The sequence below is a fragment of the Vombatus ursinus genome, unplaced genomic scaffold, assembly GCF_900497805.2.
Source record: "Vombatus ursinus unplaced genomic scaffold, bare-nosed wombat genome assembly UNPS02000749.1, whole genome shotgun sequence".
Classification (NCBI taxonomy): domain Eukaryota; kingdom Metazoa; phylum Chordata; class Mammalia; order Diprotodontia; family Vombatidae; genus Vombatus; species Vombatus ursinus.
This window is the reverse complement of record NW_020940527.1, coordinates 13,650,232-13,676,118: the sequence shown is the minus strand read 5'-3', so window position 1 is coordinate 13,676,118 and position 25,887 is coordinate 13,650,232. Positions and strand designations below refer to the sequence as shown.

Here is a 25,887-nt window from a genome sequence, read left to right as displayed (position 1 = left end):
TTTCCAAGTTCACTGTCGCTGTACAAGCTACCATCAAAGCCCAAGCTTTGAAAGCAAAGTCTATAAACCAGCACCTGGGCGTTCCAGAATTTGCATGTGTTCCAAATTCCTTTTTTAGTCTGTCTCACTTCCCATTCTAAAGTTAGCCTTGCAGCCTACAGCATGTGGTGTCTGTGATCAGACATCTGTAAGGCCATTTATCCTGATGCCCAATCTCATGGTGAATTGGAATAACCTGAGCTCCAACATTAAGACATCTACATCCTTGCATAGCAACTCTGCTGGATCAAGGTTTGTCCCAAGCATTTTCTAGCTGGACAGAATAGCCAGTACACAATTTCCAAAGAGCCAATGCCAGGCCTAGTGACAACCAACAGATGGTACAGGCATACAGCACTCCCTTTGAAGGGAGCCTCAGGCCACTCACAGGCCCAGAAACTATATGGGTAGGCAATGGACCAAGACAGAGAGCCAAATCCACTCATTTCCTGCCTCTCCAAAATTTAAGGAAGGCTGCCTTTAGGTATCCAGGCTCAGTACCTAGGGTAATAAATGGGATATGGATAGATAGTGTAGAGTAAGGACCCATCACTGAGATGACCACTGAGTCAGAGGAGAGCAGGTAAAGCAGCAGGGTAGGCTTTAACTGGGAAGGACATGAAATTAAAAAAAGGGGAACAAGCAGGCTACCTAGATGGGTCTCAGCATTAGACTCAAAGAGATATTTCAACTGATTCAATCAATAGACTTAGATAAAGACCCTTCTAGCCTCTCATAAATCAGAGGACATGGGGGTTTGTCCTTCATATTATCCGTGGTTTCCCTATCATCCACCTCTGAGCACAGAACCTCCACTGAAGCCCACCCAGTTTGAATGGAAAGTCAAGGTTTATGACTTATTTTAAACCATGTCTGCACCAAAGAATATTTGTAACAGTCAGGCATAAAGAGTGGAAGAAAGTGCTTTATAGACACTAAACACTAACAGCACCGAACTCACAGAATATTAGATAGAAGAATGTGGGAGATCATCAGGAAGCAAGTTCCTGCCCACCTTCCATCTCCTTTTTTTTTTTTTTTTTTGGTTAGGCAATGGGGTTCAGTGACTTGCCCAGGGTCACACAGCAAGTAAGTGCTATGCGTCTGAGGCCGGATTTGAACTCAGGCCCTCCTGAATCCAGGGCCTGTACTCTATCCACTGCACCACCTAGCTGCTCCACACCTTCCCCCTTCTTAAAGAGAAGAAAACAGAAGCCTAGGGGTGGTAATCAACTTGGCCAAGATGATACAGTTAGTTAGAGGTAAAGTCTGAAGCTGGCCTATTGACTGTCAAACCCAGTGATTTATTTCGTTTTTTGTTTTGTTTTGTTTTGTTTTCCATTTCATCACCTCTTCTTAAAGGACGTATTATGGAACAAATGTGATGTGAGTTTCAACTTCAGTTTGTAGGGAAATTTCACCGGCAATTGCATGTATATTTCTCAGTCTCCCAATTCTCCTATAATATGTCAGGATTCTTCATAGCAAAAGCAAAGAATAATACTTTTCCTAGAGTGAAAACCATGTTATTTCTCCATGCTTCATATGGGGTATAGTGGAAAGAGCACTGGATTAGGAGGTAGAAGACCTGGGTCCTAATCTCAATTCTACCTCTGTGTTGCCTCCAGTCCACTAGGCCTCTGTTTCCTCATCTGTAAAATAAAGGACTTGGACAATCTTTAAATTCTCTTCCATGAATCTTATTCATGGAATAATAAGCACTGTGTGGTGCTTACTCTAAGAGCAGATTGATCTCTTGGGTCACATAGCAAAAAGGATTACATAGAAATAGCACCATCTTCACTGATATAAGAAACAAGGCAAGGGGAGAATTAGAAGAACAGTCCCTGGGCTCATTATCACTTTCTGCCTGATCTCATAATAAAAAAAAAGGACCCTGTCATCAGAATAAAAAGAGACCCAGGTCAGCTCTAAACTAAGCACTTCCCAGTGTTTTTTGGCCTCTCATCAGACTCCAACATAGATGACAAAACTGCTTTTCTGGACTCTTTCAATGTGACTCCTGTATTTGCAATCCATTTTGGGACTCTCCCATATAGAGGCTGGACCAGGGCTGACCTTACTGACAAGTAGAACTAGCACTTTCATGCAAATGATTGGAATGATCTGTGACCAAAAGACATTTCCCTTGCCAATATCTAAATTTCATAATTTGTGGGCTGTCTCTTTGGTTTGAGCAATATTCACTCAAGGCTCCTCTTTCAAAACACAAATATCCCTAGGAAATATCCCTAGGAAGGGAGAACGCTGTTACCCCCTTAATAGGAAAAAGCTTATTAACTACCTTTCTTTGTGATTGAATTCCAGGAGAAAAAGCAGCAGGAAAATACTATGGTTTCTAAAATGCATGGGAAAAAAGAAGAGCAGAGAGCTTTTTTACCTCAAAAATGTATACAGTGTCAGCCCTTGACTAAGCCTAGCAAGAGTTCTGGCCAGCTGGATGGTAACCAGGCTACAATAATAATTAATGTCCCTTGAATGATACAATAATGAAAACAATATTTATAAAAGATGGTATTTTTTAAAATGCTTTAAGGTTTGCAAGACATTTTACATATATAATCTATGTTATATATGTTATCAGCCCTCTGATTAAGTTCTATCATGATCCCCATTTTATAGTTAAGGAAAATGAAGCTCATAAAGGTGGCCCAGAGTTATACAGCTAGTAAGTTTCTGAGGCAGGGCACAAGCTCAGGTATTATAGATTCCAAGTCCAGCACACTATTCCCTACCTTGCACTGCCTCTCTTGAAGTCTTTGTGAAATATCAAATACATTATCTCATTTGGGATTTACAGAAACCTATGAAGCAAACAGGACAGGTATTATTGTATTCATTTAATAGAGGAGAAAACCAGAGTTCAGGCAAGTTAAATGACTTGTCCAGAATCATATAGTAAGGCTATGACAGAACACAATTTAAAACCTGGATCTTCTAATTATCAATGCAGTGCTTTTTCCATTACATCAGACACTTAGTAAGGATTCTTGCCAGGCCTTTATTCCCTTTCATTTCTAGTGGGTCTCTTCTCTGGATACCACCAACATACCCAGTTGGCTATATAGAGAGTCGGGGGGACATGTAACCAACAGCTTTAATATTACAGAAGTTGAATTCCTCTGACACTGTGAGTCCCACATCATCTGGTGCTCTCCAAGGTACTATGCAGTGTCAACCTCATTCCTGTTTCTACTAAGCTGACACTGTTTTTCGTCTGAGAGTTGTTTGATTATTTTTTCCCTCATAGAACTGCAAGATTTTCCCCACTGTAGAAGTTGTTCTTGGGATCTAAGAGTCACCAGGCCTATCCCTATCTTCTGATCTCATTCCAGCAAAGCCAGAATCTTAATAACCACAAACTGTGAATCATCACTATCTGATGGTGAGGAAGGGGGTGGGGGAAAGGAGAGGAAAAGCATTTGTTAAGCACCTACCATGTGCTAAGAATTGTGCTAAGCATTTTGTAAATATTACCTCATTTAATCTTCACAAAGTATAATAAAAGAAATGCAAGAATCAGATATAGACAGATACACATATATTCATATGTGTGTATATATATTCATATGTGTATGTATGTATACAAGTGGCAAGGTGAACTTTTATTAGAAAGGACATGAGGAAATGAAAAGGAGAAACTAGGAGCCTACCTAGATAGGTCTCATCACATGACTATCATAGAGCTATTTCAAGTCATTTAAGCAATGAGTCTGTTTCCTCAGCTGTAAAATGGGTATAATAATAATAACAGTGCTGTACACATACATACATATGTACTTATATGTGTGTATATACATATACATGTGTGTATTTTTCTATTTGGAAAAATAGATAAAGTCACCTTCCACACTCACTTGCAGTTTGTTTTGGGGTAAAATTCTTCATCTCTCTGAAGCTCAGATTCTTTTTTCAGTAAAATGAGCAGATTGTACTAGATGATCTCTCCAGGACATAATTACCTAGATATAACATTCTGTAGTTCAAACTGTGTGACTTTGGGCAAGTTATTTAAGCATTATGAATCTCAGTTTCCTCATCTGTAAAATGGGTATAATAACACCAGTCCAATACAGTTATTTTTTTCCCCATCTCAGTTTCAATATATCAAGGGTAGGCATAAGAAATTAAATGGGAATTTTTTGAGAGTTTTGTGGAAGCTACAGATGACACACAAAGGTCAGCAGATGACACAGAAAAAGTTTAGAAACTCAGAAATGCATAAAATATATGTATGGTATTATATAATAACAACCTAAATTTTACAATAAGGTACTGTAAACACCCCCATGAAAGAAAAAGAAAAAGAAAAAATTCAGACTTCTCTGGTACAAAGGGATGGTCAAAATTTTTTACATGGATTTTCCAGATCAAAGGTATGCCGCACCTCTAACCCCCATGATATGGAAGGGATAACTGTATATCTCACAGAAGCATTGTGAAGACCAAATTAAATAATGCATATAAAGTGCTATGTCAGTTATTATTATTATAATTACAGGATCCCTGACCAGATACAGACTACAACCTAATTGGAAACACAAAAAAAGGAAAGTAACAATATTAAGCAATGTATGCTAAGTGCTCAATGAATGTGAGAGTATAGGTGATTACACAAATAGTTAAAGTTAAGAAATCATACTGAAGTCCATCTTGGCCAAGTGATGCAGTGCCTTAAGGACTCTCTAGTTAATATCATGACCTACCCATGATTGGGTATGACAAGTTTCACTTTCAGTCTTTTCTCCTTATCCTTGGACTTGGCATTGGCTGCTTTATTCACTTATCAGTCTACTTGACTTCCTACAACCAATCAAGAAACTGTATTCCAATCATATTTGTTCCACCTAAACAAAGAAACCAAGTTTCTCTCTGAAAGCTAAATTAAAAGCTTCTTGATGACAGTGACTATTTCATTTTGGGTTTGTATGTAGTAGCTGCTGCATAGTGGGTATTTAGTAATTGCCTGTTGATTGATGGATTGATGCTCCCTCAATTCCTATGCCCTATTACCTGAAATTTCTCCTACTGGGAATTCTTATCCTCTCAAAGGACTTTCTGCTACCCATTGCTGAGCTAAAACCACCAATAAATTTCCTGCCTCACCAGTGGCTAAGGTTCATTTAGCCACAATCAACCCTTCAGATCCTTCTGATGTCCCCTTGGAATACTATAGTTCAGAAAGAGAGAATGCTTCCACTTGATATAGTCAGATGAAACTTCATGGGACAAATAGGACCTGAGCTGTGTTGAGAAAGGTAGGCAAAATTTCTAAATATAGGCATTCCAGGCAAAGAATAACATGTGTGAAGGGGCAAAGGCAGGAATGCTCATGGTATGGCCAGGATGAAGTAGGTATTACAACCTGATTAGGTAGATAATTTGTATAGAGAAGAAGAAATGAAGCTGGAAAAGTTAAGTGGTGCTGACTGTGAAGGACTTTGAATGTCAAAGTGAGAAGTTTAGACCCAATCCTATGAGTAGTATGCTAATAGAAGTCAGCCAAGGATACAATGAAATTGTGAGTTGGGAAAGTTATTGGTATGTAGCCATATGCCTGATTATATCTGAGTATTGTTTCCTTGAAGTTGCTACATCAGTTCTAGACTCTGACCTCAAGAATAAAGAGCATCTTTCTAGGCTGAGTTCCCAAAAGGCCAGATGAAATTGATCCTGGAGTCGAATGACCTTCATCTCCTGAGAATATATGAGTAACTGGGCTGAAGAACATATAGGTCTTATCAGCCCAGAGTAATGTGATCATTTGTGTAATGGAGAGCCAAAAGGCATCCAAATTATCTCCCCCACCCACTTGCTTTATCTGTCCTGAAACTTCTAATCACAGAATCAATACTCTGAGAGTTTGGAAGGGACTTCAGAAGTCATCTGATTCAACTCCCACCTGAAGCCTGAGTCCCCTCTATAACATCCCTAACAAGTGGTCAAAGATCTCCAATTTTAGGAAATTCATTAGCTCCTGGGGCAATCCATTTCATTTGTGGACTACTCTACTACTTCTGTCAAGCCACAATCTGCCTATCTGTAACTCCCTCTTATTGTTTCTAGTTCTGCCCTTTAAGGTTAACCACTCTTCAGTGTAACAGTTCTCCCTTTGAATACTTAATGATAATGATCACTTCTCCCCAAAAATCTCTTCTCCTAGATAATCAAATTCATGAAGGAGCTATACATGGAAATGAAGGGTAACCTTCAGCAGCCTTCATATTCCTAGGAGACTCTGGCCGTTGGAATTAACTTAAAGTCAAAAGTTAACTTTAGAGCAAGCCACATCCTACTGGGCCAATCAAGAATTTTCCCAGATGCCAAGAGAAATCTTATTATTGTACAGCTTTAGTGGAAGTGGAGGGGAAGGATGAAAAAAGACACTAGGATCATAGGAGACACAAGCTAGAATAGATCCCTCATTTTGTTAATGAGGAAACTGAAACCCCCAAAAGTTATATGATGTTCTTTAGGTCATGTAGGCCATAAGGAGCATAAGTAGATTCATACTCAAGTCTTCTGATCAGAACACTGTGTTCTGAGGTTTTAATGAAGCGGGAACATGTGTCAAAGAAAAAGGGATAGTGATCAACAGCTCTCCTATCCCCTTAGTACTGATAAGGCTTAGGTCAGGAGCTCGTTCTTTATACAGGTCAGTTAAGTGTTGGCCATAACATGGCCATAAGGTCCTCTCCTGACACCATTCCATTGGCCAGCAAGTTAAGGACCTAGTAAGAGTAGGAATGGCTCAGTGCAGCTTCATCTCCTCCCTGAAGCATTTCTTCCTATTAATAGTGGACCCAGGACATCAGATTATTGTATAATGACCCTCATAACTATTCCACAGATTTTAATACTCATAGTTCAATTTCCCCCATTCAGTCTTAAATCCCCTGTTGTGTAAATGTGGATTCACCAATTTTAATAGCCTTCAAAGTCTAGCTCACCTCACCCTCTCCATGAAGGCCTTATTACCTTTCCCAGTTCTCAGTGATCTCCTCTGACCATCTAGAATCCTCACTTCTAATTAGACACTTAACACATATTGCCTTGAGTTGCTAATTATCTTTGAGATGTGCATGACTTTTCCCCCCAGGTGAGACTGCACTAACAAGGAGAAGTCATATTTCTGTAAGGCTTTACAGGTTACAAAGCATTGAAAAGAAAGGAACTCAGAAACCTCAGGAATTATGTTGAACAAGTGCTAATGTCTCCATTTTACAAATGAAGAAAGACCAAGTTCAAACAGATTGCCCACATGCCCATAGTCACACACAGCTATTTAGCACTAGAGACCATATTTGAACCCAGGTCTCCAAATTCCAGCCTCAGTCTTCATTCCAGGACACTGTACTTCCTGAAGACAAGAATCACACATTATATGAAGAATCACCCCCATGGCACAGCAAATTTGGGCCCCATAACTTAAGAGGGATCACCTTTCTATGAATAAGGCAATTACTGAGGAGGCACCCTATTGAGGAGAGTGGAAGTCTCTCTAATAGCTGGTGCAAAGAAGACAAGAAATTTATATATCTATTTATATAAGTATATGCATATGTATGTATATGTATGTATATACACATACTATATATAATGTGTGTGTGTGTGTATATATATGTGTGTGTGTGTATATATATATATACACACACATATGCGTGTGTGAAATCAACCTGAACTTCTTACCATCATGAAGGCAAATCAGAGAAAGAAAGTGCTGCTTCCTACTCCCCCCGCCCCTGCAAGCAGGCTACCTAACTTCTTTATACATTCTTTTCCATTTTAGTTTGCCCTTAACCTTCATTTCAATCGAATTTCACCTGGATGTAAATGATGGATAGGGTGGTAAGAAGAGGGACTAGGGAAAAAGCAGGACTGGACAATGTGTTTTTTGACAGGCCCTTTTCCCTGAAGCCCAGTGCCCTCCAATGAATGGCTGGCTTCCCTGGAGTCTCTGTTCTCCACAATGCTTTGCACATTCAATAAACGCTCGCTAAATGATTGATTTTAGACAGGGATTCCAGGTTATGAGTCCAAATAGTAAAGCTTTAACTAAGGAAAGTTGAAAAGGTGGACAGGAAAAATAGGGAATGGTCTGACATTTTGAATTAGAGTCAGGTTTTAACAGCACAGGTTTTTTTCCCCCACTCCCTCTTCCAATGGCATTTACAGTCTAGGCCCCAGGGTTCCCTCCTCCTTCTTGGGGAGTGTGGGTTGTAATTTGATAATGGGCTGGACTCTCACCATATGGAGTCCTTTCAAGGACTAGAAGTGTCATTACACATATGGTGTAATTCTGCTGATCAGCCCCTGGATAAATCCCCCACATCTGGATGGTTAATTACCATTGTACCATTCCTTTGCCTGACCAGCCTGATGTTGGCTCCATGCTCTACTTACAGAAGCAGCTCGTCCAAGTGGAGCAATGGTTTCATCCCCTTCTCACTTTCAAACCTTAGAAACTTAATTTAAAATCTTCTAATGCAGTTACAATCTGATGAGATACAAGAGTAAAGTGATTTTCTAGGTCATAATGAATCGGGCTCATTAAGGATATCGGGACTAGAATGGAACACTGTCTCACTGACCCCTGACTGACCTGTTCTCAGGGGCTTTTTCACTGCAGATGCTCACCCCACCTCTTGCTTCTCCCACCTCCAGTGTATTTTACAGGCTGTCATAGCTAGAAAGCACTTTATAGATCATTTCATGCAAGCTTTTCATTTAAAAGATGAGGAAACACCAGCCTACAGAGGAAGTAATTGTCCAAGGTCACATAGCCAGTTAGTGGTACTAAACCTTGACTCTTTAGATTTATTCTATGCTAAGGGGCTTAGAGCTTCCTTTGTTGTATCTTAGCATGGAGTTTGGCAATAAAGGTTGGTGTGGTTCAGTCACTTTTCAGTCATGTCTGACTCTTCATGATCTCATTTGGGATTTTCTTAGCAAAGATACTGGAGTGGTTTGCCATTCCCTTCTCCAGCTCGTTTTACAGATGAGGAAACTGAGGCAAACAGGGTTAAGTGACTTGCCCAGGGCCAAATGGTTAGTCAGTGCCTGAGGCCAGATACACAGGTCTTCCTGACTCCAGGCCCAGCACTCTATCCATTGTGCCACTTAGGTGCCCCTAGGTATTAAAGGACCCAAGTTCAAATTCTGTTTCTTCTACTAACTAACTGTGTGACCTTGGGAACACTGCTACAAATTCTCTGGGCCTTCAAACTCTCTATTTCAAATTCTCTCCTGTTTGTTCTTCTGTAAAATGAAAGAGATAGGTTCGGTTATATATTGAGTCCTTTCTATGTCTAAATATTATAAATCTAAGAGTAGGATTTAATCTTACGTATATATACCGAGTAGGCATTCACTTACACAACATCATTTAAAGAGTTCCAGAACTATATCTGTGACCTCAATATATTTGCCTATGCTGGATTACATGGTACCAGCAATTCTGCCCTTCATTGCTGTGTGTCCTTCTTCTTTTGGTTCTGTTTAATATTGAATTAATTCACACTATAGTGGTATTGACTCATAAGGTCTAGGAAGTCTAAAAGCAGTACAGAAAACTGATAAAACAATTGGGGGAAATGGGAGAAGGAAAAAGGGTGTGGGAAGGTGAAGAAATGCTGCCAACTTCACAATTGTGTCATGGCCTGGCCCTAGTGAAAAGCTCAGGGGAGGCCTCCTCTGGAACACTTGCATTGACTTTTTCTCATTTTTGAACCAGATTCCCTTAGCCAACACCTGGAGGGTCTCAAACTTTTTGGAAACAAAGATCAAGTCGAAGTTGAAGAGGAAATCCTCAAAAGCCTAGACATGGTGCTGCAAGCCGTGACTGGAGACCGTTAAGTATAATTCCCAAATTGACAGAATTTTGGGAATCTTGGAGCCAGGAGGGAGCTCCTTGTTTTACCAAATAGCCTTTGTTGTTCAGTTGTGTCTGACTCTTTGTGACCTGATTTGGGGTTTTTTTGGCAAAGATACTGGAATGGTTTGTCATTTTCTTCTCTACCTCATTTGAGAGATGAGGAAACTGAGGCAAACAGGGTTAAGTGACTTGCCTAGGGTCACACAGCTAGTTAAGTGTTTGAGGCTAGATTTGAACTCAGGAGTATGAGTCTTCCTCACTCCAGGCTCCAAGCTCTAACCATTGCACCACTTAGCTGCCCCATAAGAGACCTCAGGGACTCTCTAATCTACCTGTGCCTGAATGGGAATGGCCTCTCAAAGTGCTATTCAACCTCTCCTGGATGATTTCCAGTCATAGGAAGCCATCTCCCAAGGCAGCCCATTTTACTTTTGGAAAGTTTTAAATATTAGAAAGATGTTTCCTTACAGTGTTCCTACACCTACCTAACTTCCACCCATTGCTAGGAGCACTGCTAGACTGAACAACTATAATCCCTTTTTCATGAGACAGCCCTTCCAAAATTGAAAGAGCTATCACGTGCTCCCATTGTGTCTTATCTTTTTCAGGCTAAACATCTCAACAACTAGTACTCCTAGGCAGGATCATGGGCTCCTTCACAATGCTGGTCACCACCTTCTAGATGTTCTCCAGTTTGTCTATTTCCTTTTTAAAATTAATTTATTTATTTTAGCTCTCAATATTCACTTTTATAAGATTTTGAGTTCTAAATTTTCCCCTCCCCCTCCCCAAGACAGCATGTAATAATCTAATATAGGCTATAAATGTACAATCATATTAAACGTATCTCCACGTTAGTCATGTTGTAAAGAATAATCAGAACCAAAGGGAAAAATCATAAGAAAGAAAAAAAAACAGACAAAAAAAGAGCAAATTATATGCTTCCATCTTCATTCAGACTCCATAGTTCTTTCTCTGGATGTGGGTAGCATTTTCCATCATAAGTCTTTTGGAATTGTCTTAGATGATTTTATTTCTGAGAAGAGCTAAGTCTATCAAAATTGGTCATCACACAATGTTGCTGTTACTGCATACAGTGAATGTTCTCCTGCTTCTGCTCACTTCACTTAGCATCAGTTTATGTAAGTCTTTCCAGGTTTTTCTGAAATTCACCTACTCATCATTTCTTATAGAACAACAGTATTCCATTACATTTGTATACCACAACTTGTTAAGCCATTTCCCAATTGATGGGCGTCCCCTCAATTTCCAATTCTTTGCCACCACAAAAAGGGCTTCTATATATATTTTTCTTCATGTGAATCCTTTTCCCATTTTTATGATCTGTTTGGGATACAGACCTAGAAGTGGTATTGCTGAATCAAAGAACATCCATAGTTTTATAGGCCTTTGGGCATAGTTCTAAATTGCTTTCCAGAATGGTCGGATTAGTTCACAACTCCACCAACAATGCATTAGTGTACCAATTTTCCCACATCTTCTCCAACATTAATATTTTTCCTGTTTTGTCATGTCTGTGTCCTTCTTAAAGGAACAGCACACTAATATTCCAGATGTGGGTTAACCTAGCCAGAGGAGAGCAAAACTTGTTCTTAATATTTTGCCTCTTTTCATGAAACATAAAACTATATTTTTTATGTTTTGTCTCACTACTGATTGATGTTGAGCTTACAATCAACTAAAACCCCAGATCATTTTCATGTTAGACTTTTAACTAGTCACACCTCTCCAATCCTATATGTATGCAATTGACTTTTTCTTAATTCAACCAATGGACTTTTCATTTATCTGTTGGGAGCAACACAGTCCTTTTGGTCATCTGTGATGTCCACCACCTCAGAATCATCCTGGATTCTTCCCTTTCCTTCAAATCCAATCAGTTACTGAGACATATTGCTTCTACCTTCACAATTTGTCTCACACCCATACCCAGCTCTCCACTTACAGGTCCCTATGCTAATAGTTCAAGACCTTATCACTTCTCACACGTCCTGTTGCAATAGTCTTCTCCTCAATTTTCTAGACCCTGTTCTCTCTTCTCTCCAGTCTATCATCTACACAACTACTAAAGTAATATTCCTCAAGTATATGTCTAACCAAGTCACTTATCTGCTCAAGAACTTCCAATGATTCTTTTTTTCCTCTAGTACACTGATTCTTAACCTTTTCTCTATAATGAACTCCTTTGATTGTTTATGGAAAACCCTTCTCAGAAAGCCAATAGAACTCTTCTCAGAATATTAAGGGTCTTTTTTATTCAAAATTGAGGAAAATGCTAAATTTCCATGAGAGGTTAGTGAAAATAAATATGTAACTTTTTCTCATCCAAGTTCATACACACAGACACACAGAACACAGACACAGACACACAGACACAGACACACACAGGCACACACAAAATCTATCCATGTACCCCCTGGAATTCTACATGCTCCCAACGAAGAATCCTTGCTCTAAGACCAAAGGCAGCTAGTGTCCCAGTAGATAGAGTGCTGGGCCTAAAGTAGAAAGATCTGATTTCAAATCCAGTCTCACACATTTACTAGCTGTGTAACCATGGGCAAATCACTTGACTTCTGTTTGCCTCAGTTTCTTCAACTTTAAAATGGGGGTAATAATAGCACCTACTTTGAAGGATTGTTGTAAGAATCAAACGAGATAATATTTGTTGGGGAAAAAAAGGAAGGAAGGAAGGCAGGAAAGCAGGCAGGCAGGAAGGAAAGCATTTAGTACAGTGCCTAGCACACAGTAAGTGCTATATAGGTGCTTATTCCCTTCTCCACCTTTTTTCCTAGGACATGGAAAAAAAAAACCTTGCGTTTGGCTTTTAAAGTCTTTCTTAGTCTGATTCTAGTCTTCTTTCCCAGAGTTATATCACATCACTCATCTTCATGCAGGTTAAACTGGTTTGCTAGCTATTGGCCACACACAACATTCATTCTCTCTTCTCCATGCCTTTGCATAGGTTGTCTCCCATGCCCAGAATGCACTCCCTCCTCACCTTATGTAGAATCTCTTACTTCTTTCCAAACTCAGCTAAAATGTCCTTGTCTATTGCTGGAATCCCATCCTCATACCTCCAGCCACTATTGCCCTCCTCCCCAAATGAAGTCCTCTCAACGCCATCACTTTTCCTTTGTTCTTCACATACTCATACACAAGTACACATAGTCATTTTATTGTAGCGCAAACCAATAACCTTATGTGACTGTGAGCAGGTCATTCCACCTCTCTGGGCCCTTCTTTCCTCAGGTACAAAATGAGGGGGTTAAATTAAGTAACCTCTAAAGTCCTTTCCCACTCTGAATTTCTATGACTCTGTGGTTCTAGATTGACATTCTTTGTATGTGATGCCCAAGGTTTTCAGACACACATTTAGAAAAATCCCTGCTGGACACAACACAGACATGCTACCTGGATGGTTTTAATCCAGGGAGTTTGGGGCATTGTTAATACATGTCTGGCACATTATCTCAGAAAGCCTCTTTCCTTTTGTAATGGGTATGATGGAAACTCCATTTATCCCTACTTTGTTTTTGTGCATTTACTTCAAGTGCTTAGGAAAAAAAGCTCCACAAAGTTCTCTCTTTTATTCTCATTCTGCATTGTCATAGAGCAGAATTCAAAATAAATTCAGTCACCATTTCCCTGACTTTGTCATATAGGAAAAGCATTGACTGGTCCATCTGAATTCAACATTTCCACCCAGAAACACAGGAGAGAAGTATCTGGTAGCAAAGGAAATTGACAAGCTCATTCCTTCATTTCAGTCTGGCTCAAGGGTTGAGTGACGGGTTTGTGTGTACGTGCTCTTTGTTCTTTTTAATTTTTAGTTGAAAGGCATAGACAAAAGACCAGTGACAATAACAGAATCTACCTCAACTGGGGAAAAGATGGATAAAGAAACAAGTCCCATAAGATTTTCAATACTCTGATTATCCAAAGGCAAATGTAGAGTTTTCTCAAAAAATTATTTCATTATTACAGAATCTGAAAATGAACTTATTTTTTTAATCTGTCTTATAGATAGTAGGAGAAAAGCAGCACAACCAATCAGGTAAAATGCTAGACTTAGGGTCAAGGAGACCTGGGTCCAAATTCAGCCTCATATAATTACGAATTATTTGGCCCTAAACAAGTTATGACTTCTTTAAGCCACATTTTCCCCATGTATACAATGGGAAGAATACTAGGACCTACCACGCTGTGAGGACCAAATATATCTAAAGTACTTTCCAATCTTAAAGCACTATATGAGTATAAGCTATTATTAGGACAAAGAAGGGTAACCCTCAAAGATACAGAATAATACAAGCTCTCAGGCTTCAGAGGGTCAAGATTTCTTCTTTTAAAAGACTAGCTCTCCTGTTCTCATGGAGGCTGAAAGTGCAGGTACTACTTATGGACCTCATCCCATTCTAATCAGTAAGGAAGTTTTGGTCAGTTTGTCCCTTCCTAACAACCTCATATTATATCATTTCCCCCTATCCCCACCCCTGCCACGGGAGACACCCAATTAGAAGAAAAGCAACAGATTAAGTACCTACTATGTATTAAGTACTTGTTAAGTGCTTTATAAATATTACCCCAATGATCCTCATAGTAATCCTAGCAGTTGGGTGCTGTTATTATCTCTATTTTCCAGTTGAGGAAATGAGGGCAGACAGAGCTTAAGTGATCACGCAGGATCACACAGCTAGTAAGTAACTGAGGTCAGATTTGAACTCAAGTCTTATAGACTCTAGACCCTGCATTCTACCCACTGTACCACCTCTAATTGGCTTAGCCTACTGCAGCTCAGAACTCCAGAGCCCAAGATATCCACCTGACTCAGCTGTTCAGTAGCTGGGATTACAAGAGTGTACCACCTCCCCATGCTGTAGTCAGCATTTCAAACAAGAAGTATTTATTAAGCACTTTTTATATGTCAAGCACTATGGACACAGATTTTTTTAAGTCCCTGTCTTTAAGGAACTTATATTCCATTAAAGTCGATTTAGTTGTGTATGGGGAAAATGAATAATGTATACAGTTGACCAGCAAACAGCCTTAGCCTAGACTAGAGAATGGTCCCTTTAAATAAGAGGGGTGACATGCCTCTCTGTCTTTCTCCGTCAGACTTTTGTCCATCAGCTTACCAGAATTCTCTCTGTCTGCTTCTCTTCCCTCTTGTCTTTCCACTACAATGAAGGATCCCAGTTGGGGTGAGGGGGAGGAAATCTTGTGATTTCCATTCTTTGCATCCCTTCTTTTCTACAATCCATTCCCCTACCACCTCCAGATCAGGTTGGTATGCCTTAGCATGTTGGCAAAGAAAATACTGCAGATATCTGACCCCAGCAAAATAGACCACGCTCTCTTAGCCTAGGGCATGAATGAGAGGAGAGAAAGCATTCAGAGAATGCTGAAGGCAGTGAAAATGAAATCCTTGAGGTTGTTTTCCAAAGTAGACAAACACCTTGGCTCTTTATTATAATAATGTATTTGTATAATACTCACAGCTTTTCAAAGTGTGATTATATACATTGAGAGGCAACCTGTCCTAATGTTAGATTTAGATTAAAAAGACCTGAGTTTAAATCCCACCTCTGACATTTACTAGCTATGTGACCCTGGAAAAGGCATTTATCCTCTTGGTACCTCAGTGCCTCTGACTTATGTGCTAATCAATAGATGAGTTGCAATCTGTGTTGATGGAAGTTCCCACACCAGGAGTCTCCCCACCACCACCTCTTCATACACATTATTTCAATTCTCTCTAACAATGAGATAGTAAGGGCAAGTAGGATCCTTTCATCTCATAGCCCCAACACCAAGGAAACAATATCTCTTCAACCCCAAGGAACCCATTTACTGAATTCATTCTAGCTTCTTCCATAGTTGATTAGCATTTGTGAGCTATCACCACCCAAAAGGAGGTCTGTAGCTAGGTAGTCCAGAGCTAGGTAGAATGAAAAGACTAAAATGCTATTTGTTTTATTAAGTCCTCTGAGTAAAAAATTCCTGTGTTTTTCCTCTAACTCTTCTCTAATGAAGTCCATGCTGATCATTTAGAGCTGATGACTGCTGTGACACACAGCACAACACAAAGCCCAGAGAATTAATCATTGTATGGTCATAGAATTTTGAGCTAGAAAAGGTCTTGGAGATCAACTAGTCCTACTGTTCCCTACATTATAATTGAGGAAACTGAGGCTCAGAGAGTGTGATTGACTTTTCCAAGGTCACTCAGGTAGAGATGGGATTTAAACCCACATCTTTGGACTCCAAATCCATTGTTCCTTCCACTATACCATGCTGAGACAATCCAATAGCTGTTGGGGATACAAATCAACCAAAACTGTATACCAAGAACATATTACATCACAATGAAGCTGAATCCAAGCATTCCTACCCGCCACCCTCAGGGATTTAGTGTTTCCCAGAAGTAGGGCCCCATACACATCTAGATGCAGAGAATGGAAAATAATGACCCTGAGGTAAGGAGGGTGGGTTTAAATCAAGAACCTATGAGGTCTCTATTTGGTGGATGCCACTTGAGCATCCCAAGGGAGCTGAGTGGGGACTAGTCAAATTGATGCAGCCTGAAAATTGTCAGGCTCATGGGGAATGTAAGAACTGGAAAAGGGTCTTGTTGGCATGTAGCCCAATCCTTTCATTTGATAAATGAGGAAATGGAGGCCTAGAGAAGGTTAAGTGATCTGCCAAAGGTCACATTGCTTCTGAAAAGGAGCCCTTGATGGTCCTTCCAGCTCCCAGTGAGGTACTCGAAATGAGGCATCAAACTGGGCTTGTTTTCTACAGCATAAGGTCACACCACTTGAAGAAACACATTGGGCTAAAAAAAAACACTCTCACATAGAAAGGACCAGGTTGATAATTTGTAGCAAGAGAGAGCTAATCCCAAGAGTCTTGAGGTGTGGAGGAGAGAATTCTGTTTGCCACTCATTTGAAAAACAAAATATAAAATGTTTATTATCCTGACAAGTAACTTCCAATGAGGCTTTCAGGAACTCCTCCTTTCAGTGAGCTATAAAGGGGTACTGTCCAAGATACAGGTTCACCTAAATGGTAATTAAGCTACTGGGTTAAGGTTAAAAATTTTCCATAAAAAATGAGAATAAATCTTAGGAATAAACCTGGGTGGGAGTAGAAGTGCTTAAAAACTGCTTGAGATGACTGTTATAAATGTTCTCTCATTCCAAATGTGTAATTCTCAAGAGGAATACTTGGTGTCCTTTCTGAAAGAGTATTTAAATCTGTGCTTATACTACCTCCATCCTCCTTTGGAAGCAAAATTGCAACAGTGATTTTCACATATTGATTTCATGTTAGTTTGGCCTCCTTTGAGGGTCTATGGGTATATATTATTTAGATTTGATGAAACTCAGGTTTGAGAGGATCCAATTTCGTGCTGATTTTATGCGGATCTAATAGTTTGTACTTCTCTGTGGATTTGTGGAAAAAATGGTTGCTGAACAGAACTCTGAAAAAGTCTTAAAGATAAAATTAATTCTGGTAGCTACTGAATGGAGCCACCAATGGTGGAATGCTTGGGAACACATGTTGATGAGACTTTTTTTTAAAGGATCATTCAAAAGAGTCCTGAAGTTGTTGAAAAGGAAATGTAGAATGTAAAAGCAAATAGAAACCATGGTTTTGAGGCATGATGGGCTGTGGGGAAGAGGCGACCAAAGAAAGATAATAGTTTTGGCTCAGGTCCTCAAATAATTCTTTAAATGGAAGATCTTGAGCTAAATTATCTGCTAATATTCATGGCAATGAAGATATCATTTAGACGTAAACCATTTTCTTAAATATTGAGAGACAGAGAAGATATTAACATAGCTATAGTCTAAGAAAAGAAAGGCAAGGGCCAATAAATCACTTGAAAATATACAGAAGAAAGCAAAAGGAACTTGAAAGAGACATAGACAAGCAGCACAGTATTGAAACTACTATGTTTAAATAGGATATATCCTTTCAGTTCATAGAGTAATTAAAGAATAAAAATAAAAACAAGCAGTGCCTTTAGGGGATCTAGGCAGTAACAGTGTCCCCTGCCTTCCAACCCATCAGTATGTGATATGGCTCCAAAGAGGTAGCCTGCCTCCAGACAATACTGGCACCAGTAATAGCGCCTACCACTCTCAGGGTTGTGGTAAGGATAAAATGAAGTAATATTTATAAAGTGCTTTGCAAACCATAAAGTACCTTATAAATATTACTTATTATATGTGTCAATTAATGATGATATAAATAACAAACAATATTATGTAATAATAATTTTTCATCTTGGTATCCAAAGTTGGTCAGCAAAGACTCCATCTTCAAAGATTTACCAGACCTATCCATATGATTCTCCTGGGCCCTCTGGCCCTGAAACTTTTCCTTAGTTTGGAAAGGGAATCACAAATCCATAGAATGTCAGAACTCATTTTACGGATGAGGAAACTGAGACCCTGAGAAGTTAAATGTCTTGTCCAGGGTCACCCAGTGAGTCAATAGCATATGCTAGACTGGAATTCCTGGTTCTGATTAGAGGAAACAGATGCCCAGATGTCTTTGAAGAGCCTGCAGAAAGAGGTCTTGTCTGAGGACTAATTACTTGGTGCTAATTACAACTCTGCCAGTGTTTTTTTCAGTGGAAACAGTGGGCTATTTTACCTGTCAGCTCTTTGAGGTGATAGTTGTATCTTCTTTTCTTCCAAAACAAGGGGCAGGAAGTGGTTGCCATAGAAATGGTCCTCCACTTGAAGGTTGTACCAAAATTCCTTTGTGAAACCCTGAAGTGTCTGACAGGCCTTTAAATAAAACCACTAATCATATTTTCCAAACTTTCTCCTCCTGCCACATTTCATTTGTCCTTCTCAATGTGGATATGGAGGCCGACTGCTTCGAGGCATTTTCAAAATTCCTTTTCATGGGCCTCTACAAGTAGCACTTCTCAAATCGCTGGTTCATTGGAGACAGTCTTAGAAAGCGCTCCTCATTCTTCCTCTCTCCGTGTTTGGTCTCACTGTCTTAACACAGTTTCACAATCACAAGCTCCCTGGTAGAATCAGGCTATTGAGGAAGGGGATCTATCTAAATTTTGACTTACTTTGTCTTTCCATATGTGGAAAGTATAGAAAATGAAACTCCATAGCAGTCAGCATATTATAGCAGAAAATAATAATACAAATGAGAATAATATGCATTTATATAGTACTTTAAGGCTTACAAAGTGCTTGTTTTGTAATTCATTTTATGCTCTCAGCAACTCCAAGGAAACAGGTGCTAGTATTGTCCGCATTTTGCAGTTGAGGCTCTTACAGGTCAAGTGACTTGCCCAGAGAAACACAGGTGGTATGTATCTGAGGCTGCATTTGAACTCAGGCCTTTCTGACTCCAAGCACATCACCTTCTTGACTGCACCACCAGCTACCAAAGGAAAAGCTCTGGACCAGTCACTACTAGTAGACCTGTGTTACAAAACTAGGTCTTCTACCACCTAGCTTCATAACCTTGGACAAGTCATTTATATTCCCTGGTTGTTGTTGAATGGTTTCAGTTGTGTCCGACTCTTCATGACCTCAATCAGGGTTTTCTTGGCAAAGATACTAGAGTGGTTTGCAATTTCCCTCTCCAGCTCATTTTACAGATAAGGAAACTGAGGCAAACAGGATAAATTGACTTGCCCAGAGTCACACATCTAGTAAATGTTTGAGGCCAGATTTGAACTCAGATTTTCCTCATTCCAAGCCCAGTACTCTATCTACTGTTCCACATAGCTGCCCCCATATGCCCTGGACCTTCATTAAATAAGTGGGTTGGAATCAATGATCTTTAAGCTCTATTTCACTTCCTTAAATGGTCAGGGAGTATACTTTTTAGAATGCTATAAGGTGGTTAATAAAAGCCTAGGCAGTCTGGGTATTTGAATATGTCTCGATAAATAGGAAAATTGCATAGTAAAGAGGACTAAAAGACTAGGAATTAGAAGACCCAAGTTCACTACTGGGTTTGCACTAAGTTTTTGTAACCTTGAACAAGTCACCTACTTCTCTAGGGCTTAGTTTCCTCATTTGCAAAATGGTAGAGAAACTGGTGTGGACTAAATTATCTCAGCTCTCTGCTAGCATTAAATATCAATGATGTTCAAAATGCATTATTAACTCTGAGGTCAGGAAAGAGCACTATATAAAAAAAGCGTACTGCATACTCCACCCTGTGGAGGTTAGGGGGTGACTATTGTATTTTTCTTTAGAGACATGCCTAGAGCTAGATCCGAGGCCCAGTCAAATTTCTTTCATATCATCAGTCTGAGTACAGTACTGCTTTATTTTCACATGGAATAGAATTCCCATTAAGTCCTTTGATAAATATCTTGCATTTTGATATTCAATATCAAAATTCAAAAATGAAATACTGAAAATCTGTGATTTTCAAGGCACTGAGCTAAATACTAAAGGATAAGAAGAGGTGTAAGACACCTCTCTGGGAGCTTACAATAGAAATAAGGAGAACACAAGATTTACATGACAAAAGTTATAAAACAATATCCAAGAGAAGTAGCAAGGTATGCTATATGACAAGGACCAAATGATTATTACAAACAACAAAGTACAGCAGAAGCTCCAGATAGGCTGGAGTGTCTTAAATGACAGAACCATATAGAAGATTTAGAGCTAGAAGAGTCTTGTCTAAACTCATTTTAGACATGACGAAACCAAGGCCCATTGAAGTTAAGTGACTGAAGGCCACACAAGTAGCAGAGATTGTATTTGAACTGTAGTCTTCTACTCCAAAACCAGCACCCAGTAGTGAGGAAAGGTTTCACAGAGAAAATATTACTGATATTTATTATTATTAATAATTGAGCCATGCTTCTACTTCCTCACCTGTAATTCACTTCAAAAGTCTGCAATCTGGATTCCAAACACATCATACAACTGAAATTTCCCTTTCCAAAGTTATTTTCTTAATTGTGCAATCTCATGTCTTTTCTTCAGTCCTCTTCCTTTTTGACATCTCTGCAGCATTTGACACTGTGGGTTACCTTCTCCTCCCACATGCTCTCTTCTCTCTAGGTTTTCATGACACTGCTCTCTCTAGGTTCTCCTTCTACCTGGCTGACTACTCCATCTCTGTCTCCTTTGCTGCTTCTTCATTCATGTCACACCCACTAACTGGGAGTGTCCCCAAGGGTATCTCCTAGATCCTCTTCTCTTTTCTCTCTACACTGCCTTACTTGAAGGTCTCATCAGCTTCCATGAGTTCAATGATCATCTCTATGCAGATGATTCCCAGGCATATATATCTAACCCTAGTCTCTTTCCTGAGCTTACAGTCACAAATCATCAACTGACTCAAGCGTGTCAAACTGAATATGCCCAAAACATAACTCAGTATCTTTCCTGCCAAACATTTTCTTCCTCCCAACTTTTCTGTTACTGTGGAGGGCACAACCAATCCTCCCAGTCACCCATCCCCACAATTTCAAAGTCATTTTTGAATCCTTACACTTACCTCAAATATTCAATCTGCTGCCAAATCTTGTCAACTTCATGATATATCTTATATACATCCCCTTTCCCATATACACACAGCCACCAGAAGGGATTTAAGCTGCCATCACCTCTTCTCTTGGGTAGACTATTACAATGCTCTTCTGTCGGTCTCTTGGTCTTCCAACTGTCTCTGTCCACTCCAATCCATCCTCTGCTAAGTTGCCAACATAATTTTTCTAGAGTATAGGTATGACTATGTCACTATCCTCCCAACTCATTGGTTTCTAGGAGCTCTTTATGACCTCCAGGATCAAATCTAAACTCCTCTATTTGGCATTTAAGGCTCTGTCCGCCTTCATACCCTGGCCCATTCCTACCTTTGCAGCCTCCTTACACTTTACTTGCCTCCATGTACTTGGCTGTCCAGCTACAGTGGCCTATTCTCTGTTTCTTGAACATGACATTCCATTTCCCATCACCATGACCTTGCTATAGATGTCCAACTGATCCTTGCCCAGAAGCTCTTGTCTTCCTTCTACCTCTTAGTTTCTACATCTTCCTTAAAGACATGGATCAAATCCCATCTTCTGCAGGAGGTCTTTCCCGGTCCCCTAGCTACTAGCCCCTTCCGCTCTCAGATTACCTTCTGTCTGTTTTGTATAAAGCTTGTCTGTATCTTGTTAGTTAGATGTTGGCTCCTCCATTAAAATACAAGATGTTTGAGGGCCAGGACTACTCTTTTTTTTCTTTAACTTTCTTCATATCCCCAGGTTTAGCACAGGGTCTTGCACATAGAAAGGCCTAATAAATTCTTGTTGACTAACGGATGGCTTCAAAGTTTCCAAACTACTTTACATGAATTTGTGCCTTACTACAATCTCTCTAAGTTAAGTGCTATAAATATGTTGTTGTGGTTGTTCAGTCATGTCTGACTCTTCATAACCCCATTTGGGATTTTCTTGGTAGAGATACTGGAATGCTTTGCCATTTCCTTCTCCAGCTCATTTTACAGATGAGAAAACTAAGGCAAACATGATTAAGTGACTTGCCCAGGATCATACGGCTAGTAAGTGTCTGAGGTCACATTTGAACTCAGGTCTTCCTGACTCCAGGCCCAGCGTTCTATTCACTTAGCCATCTAGCTGCCCCATGACCTATTTTATGAGCAAATAAATAGATACAGAAAGGGTGAGCAGACTATACGGGTACGATTTGATCCTAGGTCATCCTGATTTCAAGTAGAGCACTCTATCTACCACACAAAATGGACCTTGCAGGAGGCTCACATTCAGGTAGTTCACCTTTTCCATTCTCACCTTTTTCTTTTTTTCTTTCTTTCTTTCTGTTTTTGAGTAAGTGGGAGGAAGGTGACAAGAGGTCTGAACCTTTGATTTCCTTGATATAGGGAGCTCACTGATTAGGAAATTCTCTACCAGTGCTGATTGGCAACCATTCTGCTGCTTTATCTTCTTTGAGCATTGCCAGGGAGGAAGGAGAGGAAGGAAATAAACATTTATCAAGTGCGTACTATATGCCAGACACTGTGGTTAAGCATTTTGAGCACCAAAAGATTAAATGATTTGCCTGCAGTCATCTGTCCAGTAGGTATCAAAGGCAAGACTAGAACCCAAGGCATCCAAGGTCAGCTCTTAATTACACTCTGTGCTGCCTCTGTTCCTACGTATCCTTAAGTAAAGGTGAAATTTCAGATTGCTGTTTCAGACAAGAGTTTGTGAATTCTCATCACAGACCAGTGAACAGCTGGTTGCTTGGCTAACACAAGCACACGAGCACGCACGTGTGCGCACACACACACACCCAACAATCCACATAGACCAGTACACAGGTAATAGACAACCTAGTTCTGAACCAACAACCAAGCATAACCCCAAGTAGGGCACATAAAACAGACTAGAAGATATAGGTCCCCCATAAAGCAAGTAATCTATGCATCTTGCAAATATACTAGACATTTCCACTAGAACTACAGTTCACTCTGGGTACTATAAAACCTCACAGAACTGAGATGACTCAAAACCTGAAAATGTAAACCAGTAATTGGTGAGACCCATCTGCTGATCTTTATCATCCCTGCTGGGAAGTGACTAGGTCTTCTCTAGGCTCAGCTGAAAGGCTTTTCAAGCCATCCTGAAACTAGAACCAACCCTGAAGCTTAAGGCCTTATGGACTGCAGCTGTGAAGGTAGTTTCACCTCCAAATGCAGTCAGGTGATTGATGAACCAAGCTATAAGAGTGCACATGAATCCTCCAGGCTTCCAATTCTGCATCAGTAGTAGAAATATTGAAAAGGCAATATTTAGATCAGCAGAGGGAAAAGAATGTTCCAGGCATGAGTGAAGGAAGAAATTTCATCTGTGTTCTTGTTGAATTACAAAAGGACTGAGGGCTTGTCATGTCAATCTTCTATTCAATACTACCATTACTGCTATAAAGGGCATTTCAATCAGCTTCCCCCTTGGCTCGATTTCATCCTTGTGTCTTCCTAAAACACAGTATGCTTTCCTGGACACCACTCGCCTCTATGAGCAGTCTGTCCTTTTCAGAATGTAAGCTCCTTGAGGGTAGGGACTATCTTTTGTATTTGTACCCCCATCATTTAGCAATATGCTTGGCACTTAATAAACACTTCATTCATTCAACTCAACACAGATTCATAGGCTACCTATCCACTGGTTGTCCAGCCCTTTCCAAATGTCATTGTGATTAGAAAGGAAGTTTAAGATGCTGTTTCAAGGGGTTTCTAATTGGGAGAGACAGTTTTAGTCACGGAAAAAACACTGGACAGAATAGGAAGACTCAGGTTCAAGTTTTAGCTTTGCCAACCCACAAACTATCATGTTCTTGGGCAAGCCACCTAGCCATTCTGAGCCTCAGTTTCCCCACCTATAAAATGAGGATGATACCTGCCCTGGCTATTTCACAGGACTGCTGTAAGGATAAAATGAAATAATATATGTAAAATATTTTGTGGCCATAAAATGGGACATGATGCTGCTCTGAATCCCCCCCCCACCTTATTTAATTAATTAACACCATGATACCAATGTAAGATGGTATGGTTGAAGCAATGTCCTAACTCCTCCTCCTATGCAGATTAGACTAGCTTTTTTTAAGGTCCCATAACATTTCCTCAAGACTTGGTTAGCTCAGGGCACTAAAGGCTCAGATTGTTGATATTACTTTCTCTTCACCTGAATATGAAGCAGCTGATAGGGGTTCCTGGGGTGCCCTGATGCTTGCTTGGCTGGTGGATCCAGATGGGTAACTCAGGCAAGGGAGCTTCACTCAGCTAAATCAACTCAAGGTGTCCTAAACTGCCCATCCCCCATTACAGAAGGAACAAAAGCAAGAAATCAGAAGTGCTTCTCTCTTTTGTACAGAATTTGTCATAGTTTTGGTCTTCCTGATAGGGCCATAACCAGGATAGGACAATGGGAGCTTTGTCCCAGGACACTGACTTTAGATGGCACCAAAATTAAACAGCACTGATGCCACTTGCAATCCTTCAGCAGCATTGACACAAAAGAGCTTGCCACCTAGTTAGCAAGAATGCTAATTAATTAAAATAGGAATCTACTAAAATATAAAGCACAATTCAGTGAGATCTTCAGCTACCCTCCTTTCTCCCCTCTCTTCTCCTCCATTAGGAAGCTTCTCTTTCAGTGGTACACCTAGTGTTCCAGGGTCTCTGCCTCATTTCTCCAAAGGACAGTGTCTTGCCACTTACCAACTCATTTGAAGGAGACCTTCCTGCCACTTACCCCAACCATGCTTTGTGGTATTGGCTGTGATACAAAAATTCCTAGTTCAATTCAAGCATTTATTTAAGTGCTAGATGGTGCAATGAGGAGAGCACTGGGCTTGGAATCAGGAAGACTAATCTTCTTGAATTCAAATCAAGCCTCAGGCACTTACTAGCTATGTAACCTTGGGCAAGTCACTTAACTGTGTTTGCCTCAGTTTCCTCATCTGTAAAATGAGCTGAAGAAGGAAATGGCAAACCACTCCAGTATCTTTGCCAAGCAAACCCCAAATGGGACCACAAAGAGTCAGACACAACTGAAATTACTAAACAACAATACACTCTCTCTATGAAATATAGCCTGGTATAATATAAATAGAAAGGCAGTCTCTGTGTCAGGAACACAAAGTTTCAAGTCCCACCTCTGACTCACACTGATCCTGGCCAAGTCACTTAACCTCTTGGTATCTCTTGCATTTTCTAAGACCATAAATTGCCAAGCAGTTGTCAATCTACATCAGTAGAGCCCCCTCACTGGAAGTTCACCACGGCAAAGAAATTGCAGGTCCAATATAAGAAAGAAGGAAAGAAAGAAAGAAAGAAAGAAAGAAAGAAAGAAAGAAAGAAAGAAAGAAAGAAAGAAAGAAAGAAAGAAAGAAAGAAAGAAAGAAAGAAAG

The 25,887-nt window shown here is 39.9% G+C and overlaps 1 protein-coding gene across 1 annotated transcript in view; it reads left to right on the top strand.

The window, feature by feature from the left end:
- LOC114039638 (rap1 GTPase-GDP dissociation stimulator 1-like) overlaps positions 1–25,887 on the top strand; it is a 75,145-nt gene that overhangs the window by 16,975 nt on the left and 32,283 nt on the right. The window contains exon 2 of the mRNA XM_027857511.1: positions 9,794–9,910. Within this exon, the coding sequence (XP_027713312.1) occupies positions 9,794–9,910 (117 nt within the window). The remainder of the gene's footprint in view (positions 1–9,793; positions 9,911–25,887) is intronic.